This window comes from Leptodactylus fuscus, chromosome 7 (assembly GCF_031893055.1).
Source record: "Leptodactylus fuscus isolate aLepFus1 chromosome 7, aLepFus1.hap2, whole genome shotgun sequence".
NCBI classification, from domain to species: domain Eukaryota; kingdom Metazoa; phylum Chordata; class Amphibia; order Anura; family Leptodactylidae; genus Leptodactylus; species Leptodactylus fuscus.
In genome coordinates, this window is record NC_134271.1 from 428,021 (window position 1) to 435,260 (window position 7,240).

Here is a 7,240-nt window from a genome sequence, read left to right on the forward strand (position 1 = left end):
GCATAGTGAAGGGGTTTATGGTTGCAGTCCTGGTGGTCTAGCATAGTGAAGGGGTTTATGGTTGCAGTCCTGGTGGTCTAGCGTAGTGAAGGGGTTTATGGTTGCAGTCCTGGTGGTCTAGCGTAGTGAAGGGGTTTATGGTTGCAGTCCTGGTGGTCTAGCGTAGTGAAGGGGTTTATGGTTGCAGTCCTGGTGGTCTAGCGTAGTGAAGGGGTTTATGGTTGCAGTCCTGGTGGTCTAGCATAGTGAAGGGGTTTATGGTTGCAGTCCTGGTGGTCTAGCATAGTGAAGGGGTTTATGGTTGCAGTCCTGGTGGTCTAGCGTAGTGAAGGGGTTTATGGTTGCAGTCCTGGTGGTCTAGCGTAGTGAAGGGGTTTATGGTTGCAGTCCTGGTGGTCTAGCGTAGTGAAGGGGTTTATGGTTGCAGTCCTGGTGGTCTAGCGTAGTGAAGGGGTTTATGGTTGCAGTCCTGGTGGTCTAGCATAGTGAAGGGGTTTATGGTTGCAGTCCTGGTGGTCTAGCATAGTGAAGGGGTTTATGGTTGCAGTCCTGGTGGTCTAGCATAGTGAAGGGGTTTATGGTTGCAGTCCTGGTGGTCTAGCATAGTGAAGGGGTTTATGGTTGCAGTCCTGGTGGTCTAGCATAGTGAAGGGGTTTATGGTTGCAGTCCTGGTGGTCTAGCATAGTGAAGGGGTTTATGGTTGCAGTCCTGGTGGTCTAGCATAGTGAAGGGGTTTATGGTTGCAGTCCTGGTGGTCTAGCGTAGTGAAGGGGTTTATGGTTGCAGTCCTGGTGGTCTAGCATAGTGAAGGGGTTTATGGTTGCAGTCCTGGTGGTCTAGCATAGTGACGGGGTTTATGGTTGCAGTCCTGGTGGTCTAGCATAGTGAAGGGGTTTATGGTTGCAGTCCTGGTGGTCTAGCATAGTGAAGGGGTTTATGGTTGCAGTCCTGGTGGTCTAGCGTAGTGAAGGGGTTTATGGTTGCAGTCCTGGTGGTCTAGCGTAGTGAAGGGGTTTATGGTTGCAGTCCTGGTGGTCTAGCGTAGTGAAGGGGTTTATGGTTGCAGTCCTGGTGGTCTAGCGTAGTGAAGGGGTTTATGGTTGCAGTCCTGGTGGTCTAGCATAGTGAAGGGGTTTATGGTTGCAGTCCTGGTGGTCTAGCGTAGTGAAGGGGTTTATGGTTGCAGTCCTGGTGGTCGAGCGTAGTGAAGGGGTTTATGGTTGCAGTCCTGGTGGTCGAGCGTAGTGAAGGGGTTTATGGTTGCAGTCCTGGTGGTCTAGCATAGTGAAGGGGTTTATGGTTGCAGTCCTGGTGGTCTAGCATAGTGAAGGGGTTTATGGTTGCAGTCCTGGTGGTCTAGCGTAGTGAAGGGGTTTATGGTTGCAGTCCTGGTGGTCTAGCATAGTGAAGGGGTTTATGGTTGCAGTCCTGGTGGTCTAGCATAGTGAAGGGGTTTATGGTTGCAGTCCTGGTGGTCTAGCATAGTGAAGGGGTTTATGGTTGCAGTCCTGGTGGTCTAGCGTAGTGAAGGGGTTTATGGTTGCAGTCCTGGTGGTCTAGCGTAGTGAAGGGGTTTATGGTTGCAGTCCTGGTGGTCGAGCGTAGTGAAGGGGTTTATGGTTGCAGTCCTGGTGGTCTAGCGTAGTGAAGGGGTTTATGGTTGCAGTCCTGGTGGTCTAGCGTAGTGAAGGGGTTTATGGTTGCAGTCCTGGTGGTCTAGCGTAGTGAAGGGGTTTATGGTTGCAGTCCTGGTGGTCTAGCGTAGTGAAGGGGTTTATGGTTGCAGTCCTGGTGGTCTAGCATAGTGAAGGGGTTTATGGTTGCAGTCCTGGTGGTCTAGCGTAGTGAAGGGGTTTATGGTTGCAGTCCTGGTGGTCTAGCATAGTGAAGGGGTTTATGGTTGCAGTCCTGGTGGTCTAGCATAGTGAAGGGGTTTATGGTTGCAGTCCTGGTGGTCTAGCGTAGTGAAGGGGTTTATGGTTGCAGTCCTGGTGGTCTAGCGTAGTGAAGGGGTTTATGGTTGCAGTCCTGGTGGTCTAGCGTAGTGAAGGGGTTTATGGTTGCAGTCCTGGTGGTCTAGCATAGTGAAGGGGTTTATGGTTGCAGTCCTGGTGGTCTAGCATAGTGAAGGGGTTTATGGTTGCAGTCCTGGTGGTCTAGCGTAGTGAAGGGGTTTATGGTTGCAGTCCTGGTGGTCGAGCGTAGTGAAGGGGTTTATGGTTGCAGTCCTGGTGGTCTAGCATAGTGAAGGGGTTTATGGTTGCAGTCCTGGTGGTCTAGCGTAGTGAAGGGGTTTATGGTTGCAGTCCTGGTGGTCTAGCATAGTGAAGGGGTTTATGGTTGCAGTCCTGGTGGTCTAGCATAGTGAAGGGGTTTATGGTTGCAGTCCTGGTGGTCTAGCGTAGTGAAGGGGTTTATGGTTGCAGTCCTGGTGGTCTAGCGTAGTGAAGGGGTTTATGGTTGCAGTCCTGGTGGTCTAGCGTAGTGAAGGGGTTTATGGTTGCAGTCCTGGTGGTCTAGCATAGTGAAGGGGTTTATGGTTGCAGTCCTGGTGGTCTAGCGTAGTGAAGGGGTTTATGGTTGCAGTCCTGGTGGTCTAGCGTAGTGAAGGGGTTTATGGTTGCAGTCCTGGTGGTCTAGCATAGTGAAGGGGTTTATGGTTGCAGTCCTGGTGGTCTAGCATAGTGAAGGGGTTTATGGTTGCAGTCCTGGTGGTCTAGCGTAGTGAAGGGGTTTATGGTTGCAGTCCTGGTGGTCTAGCGTAGTGAAGGGGTTTATGGTTGCAGTCCTGGTGGTCTAGCATAGTGAAGGGGTTTATGGTTGCAGTCCTGGTGGTCTAGCATAGTGAAGGGGTTTATGGTTGCAGTCCTGGTGGTCTAGCGTAGTGAAGGGGTTTATGGTTGCAGTCCTGGTGGTCGAGCGTAGTGAAGGGGTTTATGGTTGCAGTCCTGGTGGTCTAGCGTAGTGAAGGGGTTTATGGTTGCAGTCCTGGTGGTCTAGCATAGTGAAGGGGTTTATGGTTGCAGTCCTGGTGGTCTAGCATAGTGAAGGGGTTTATGGTTGCAGTCCTGGTGGTCTAGCATAGTGAAGGGGTTTATGGTTGCAGTCCTGGTGGTCTAGCGTAGTGAAGGGGTTTATGGTTGCAGTCCTGGTGGTCTAGCGTAGTGAAGGGGTTTATGGTTGCAGTCCTGGTGGTCTAGCGTAGTGAAGGGGTTTATGGTTGCAGTCCTGGTGGTCGAGCGTAGTGAAGGGGTTTATGGTTGCAGTCCTGGTGGTCTAGCGTAGTGAAGGGGTTTATGGTTGCAGTCCTGGTGGTCTAGCGTAGTGAAGGGGTTTATGGTTGCAGTCCTGGTGGTCTAGCGTAGTGAAGGGGTTTATGGTTGCAGTCCTGGTGGTCTAGCGTAGTGAAGGGGTTTATGGTTGCAGTCCTGGTGGTCTAGCATAGTGAAGGGGTTTATGGTTGCAGTCCTGGTGGTCTAGCGTAGTGAAGGGGTTTATGGTTGCAGTCCTGGTGGTCTAGCATAGTGAAGGGGTTTATGGTTGCAGTCCTGGTGGTCTAGCATAGTGAAGGGGTTTATGGTTGCAGTCCTGGTGGTCTAGCGTAGTGAAGGGGTTTATGGTTGCAGTCCTGGTGGTCTAGCGTAGTGAAGGGGTTTATGGTTGCAGTCCTGGTGGTCTAGCATAGTGAAGGGGTTTATGGTTGCAGTCCTGGTGGTCTAGCATAGTGAAGGGGTTTATGGTTGCAGTCCTGGTGGTCTAGCGTAGTGAAGGGGTTTATGGTTGCAGTCCTGGTGGTCGAGCGTAGTGAAGGGGTTTATGGTTGCAGTCCTGGTGGTCTAGCATAGTGAAGGGGTTTATGGTTGCAGTCCTGGTGGTCTAGCGTAGTGAAGGGGTTTATGGTTGCAGTCCTGGTGGTCTAGCATAGTGAAGGGGTTTATGGTTGCAGTCCTGGTGGTCTAGCATAGTGAAGGGGTTTATGGTTGCAGTCCTGGTGGTCTAGCGTAGTGAAGGGGTTTATGGTTGCAGTCCTGGTGGTCTAGCGTAGTGAAGGGGTTTATGGTTGCAGTCCTGGTGGTCTAGCGTAGTGAAGGGGTTTATGGTTGCAGTCCTGGTGGTCTAGCGTAGTGAAGGGGTTTATGGTTGCAGTCCTGGTGGTCTAGCGTAGTGAAGGGGTTTATGGTTGCAGTCCTGGTGGTCTAGCGTAGTGAAGGGGTTTATGGTTGCAGTCCTGGTGGTCTAGCATAGTGAAGGGGTTTATGGTTGCAGTCCTGGTGGTCTAGCATAGTGAAGGGGTTTATGGTTGCAGTCCTGGTGGTCTAGCATAGTGAAGGGGTTTATGGTTGCAGTCCTGGTGGTCTAGCGTAGTGAAGGGGTTTATGGTTGCAGTCCTGGTGGTCTAGCATAGTGAAGGGGTTTATGGTTGCAGTCCTGGTGGTCTAGCATAGTGAAGGGGTTTATGGTTGCAGTCCTGGTGGTCTAGCGTAGTGAAGGGGTTTATGGTTGCAGTCCTGGTGGTCGAGCGTAGTGAAGGGGTTTATGGTTGCAGTCCTGGTGGTCTAGCATAGTGAAGGGGTTTATGGTTGCAGTCCTGGTGGTCTAGCATAGTGAAGGGGTTTATGGTTGCAGTCCTGGTGGTCTAGCGTAGTGAAGGGGTTTATGGTTGCAGTCCTGGTGGTCTAGCGTAGTGAAGGGGTTTATGGTTGCAGTCCTGGTGGTCTAGCATAGTGAAGGGGTTTATGGTTGCAGTCCTGGTGGTCTAGCGTAGTGAAGGGGTTTATGGTTGCAGTCCTGGTGGTCTAGCGTAGTGAAGGGGTTTATGGTTGCAGTCCTGGTGGTCTAGCATAGTGAAGGGGTTTATGGTTGCAGTCCTGGTGGTCTAGCATAGTGAAGGGGTTTATGGTTGCAGTCCTGGTGGTCTAGCATAGTGAAGGGGTTTATGGTTGCAGTCCTGGTGGTCGAGCGTAGTGAAGGGGTTTATGGTTGCAGTCCTGGTGGTCTAGCGTAGTGAAGGGGTTTATGGTTGCAGTCCTGGTGGTCTAGCGTAGTGAAGGGGTTTATGGTTGCAGTCCTGGTGGTCGAGCGTAGTGAAGGGGTTTATGGTTGCAGTCCTGGTGGTCTAGCATAGTGAAGGGGTTTATGGTTGCAGTCCTGGTGGTCTAGCATAGTGAAGGGGTTTATGGTTGCAGTCCTGGTGGTCTAGTGTAGTGAAGGGGTTTATGGTTGCAGTCCTGGTGGTCTAGCATAGTGAAGGGGTTTATGGTTGCAGTCCTGGTGGTCTAGCATAGTGAAGGGGTTTATGGTTGCAGTCCTGGTGGTCGAGCGTAGTGAAGGGGTTTATGGTTGCAGTCCTGGTGGTCGAGCGTAGTGAAGGGGTTTATGGTTGCAGTCCTGGTGGTCTAGCATAGTGAAGGGGTTTATGGTTGCAGTCCTGGTGGTCTAGCATAGTGAAGGGGTTTATGGTTGCAGTCCTGGTGGTCGAGCGTAGTGAAGGGGTTTATGGTTGCAGTCCTGGTGGTCGAGCGTAGTGAAGGGGTTTATGGTTGCAGTCCTGGTGGTCGAGCGTAGTGAAGGGGTTTATGGTTGCAGTCCTGGTGGTCTAGCGTAGTGAAGGGATTATATGTAACACCCCTTGATGGTCTAGGGTGGTGAAGGAGATAATTCTAATACAATTTTCCCGGGCGGGCTATCTGTCTCTTGTGGGGCCCCGTGGAGTTGACCTGGCTGCACAGGTATCCGCTCCCATTACTTAGCTATTTCTTATTCTTTCCATAGCTCTCCCTCTTGAAGGTTCACTGTCTGAGTGAAATCATCTATCGCACAAGACAGCAGCAACGGGAACTTCGAGCCCATGTTGTCCGATTCCATGAGTGTGTGGAAGAAATGGAGATGTATTGTGGGATGTGCGGAGAGTCCATCGGAGAAAAGAACTGCCAGCTCCAGGCCTTGCCCTGCTCACATGTCTTCCACCTCCGGTATGAGAGAACAGTCCATGCTTTAGCACCAACCATCTATTACATGTAGAGGGTCCATGAGCCGGGGCGTAATGATCATGGTCGCAAGGAGTGCGACTGGGCCCGGCAAGGTACAGGGCCTGCAGCCAGCTGGAGATGGCTGGGGCCTGGTACCACTGTGACAGCAATCGGGGAAATCCTAGTTCTCATATACATACTGTAAATGAAAAGGGGCCCTGGAATGTTCCTGGGCCCCTTTTCAATAGTTACTAGTCAGGGAAGGTGACTGAAAATAATAAATACATATACTCACCTCTCCGACGTCTTCTGTCATGTGACTGAGGCCTGTGATCAGGCCCCAGCGGTCACATGGCGCGCAGCGGCGTAATGAGATCAATGCCCCCCCCACATGACGGCTGAGGACCAATCACAGACCTCAGCAGAGACGTTGGGAAGATGGGCAAAGATACTGAAGACAGCCGGAGCGAGGAAGCCCAGGAGAGGTGAGTATTAATTTATTTTTATTCACCTTCTCTGGGCCTCCGATTACTCTGAGCTTTGATGGGATCTGATAATAGCCACAGAGTGGTGGGGGGCTGTTGGGAGCATATAATACTGTGGGGGAGGTGGACACTGCAGGGCATGTAATACTGTGTGGGGGGCCACCGTTGGGGAGGAGGGGGGGAGTGGCGCTGGATAAAAGTTTGCACCCGGGCCCACAGGACACTTGTTACACCACTGTCCATGAGTGAAGTTGAGTCCCATTTAGATTGAGAAAATTTTGGTAGGTCTGACGGATGATGCTGGAGGAAGGAAGGGTCCTTTGTTCTCGAGGAGATATTTGCCGTCTCTTATTGAGCTTCATTACTTCTCATTTTCAATCCTAGATGTCTCCAAACCAATGGATCCCGTGGTTGTCCTAATTGTCGCCGATCTTCTGTCAAACCGGGCTTTGTATGAGAGAAATGGTGGAACCGAATGGAATCTCTACAGTATTGACCGTTATTCCGGGACCCGTTGGAGCTGTAACCACATTAGATGGGTCTAGGGCTCAGATATCTCGGTGGTGACATTGGCACCATTGCTGACTAGTGCCCGGCGCACCAAAGTGCTGTATGAATAGAGGTCAGAAAACCGTTTCTACACATGTATGCGGGGCTAGTTTTTCATGATTTTTTAAGTCTATTTTATACTGTAAGGCGACTAATATATCACGTACCGGACATGGTGAGGGGACTCTGTTTTGTACCAAGTCTAAGAAATGAATGTTATATATTTGTAGTGGAGA

At 51.1% G+C, this 7,240-nt stretch overlaps 1 protein-coding gene across 1 annotated transcript in view; it reads left to right on the forward strand.

Moving 5' to 3' along the window:
* The window catches only part of RAPSN (receptor associated protein of the synapse), a 65,805-nt gene extending 58,844 nt beyond the window's left edge, over positions 1-6,961 (forward strand). Inside the window, exons 7-8 of the mRNA XM_075283330.1 lie at positions 5,774-5,973; positions 6,840-6,961. Of these exons, the coding sequence (XP_075139431.1) occupies positions 5,774-5,973; positions 6,840-6,912 (273 nt within the window). The 3' untranslated portion in view covers positions 6,913-6,961. The remainder of the gene's footprint in view (positions 1-5,773; positions 5,974-6,839) is intronic.
* The last annotated feature ends 279 nt before the right edge of the window (positions 6,962-7,240 follow it).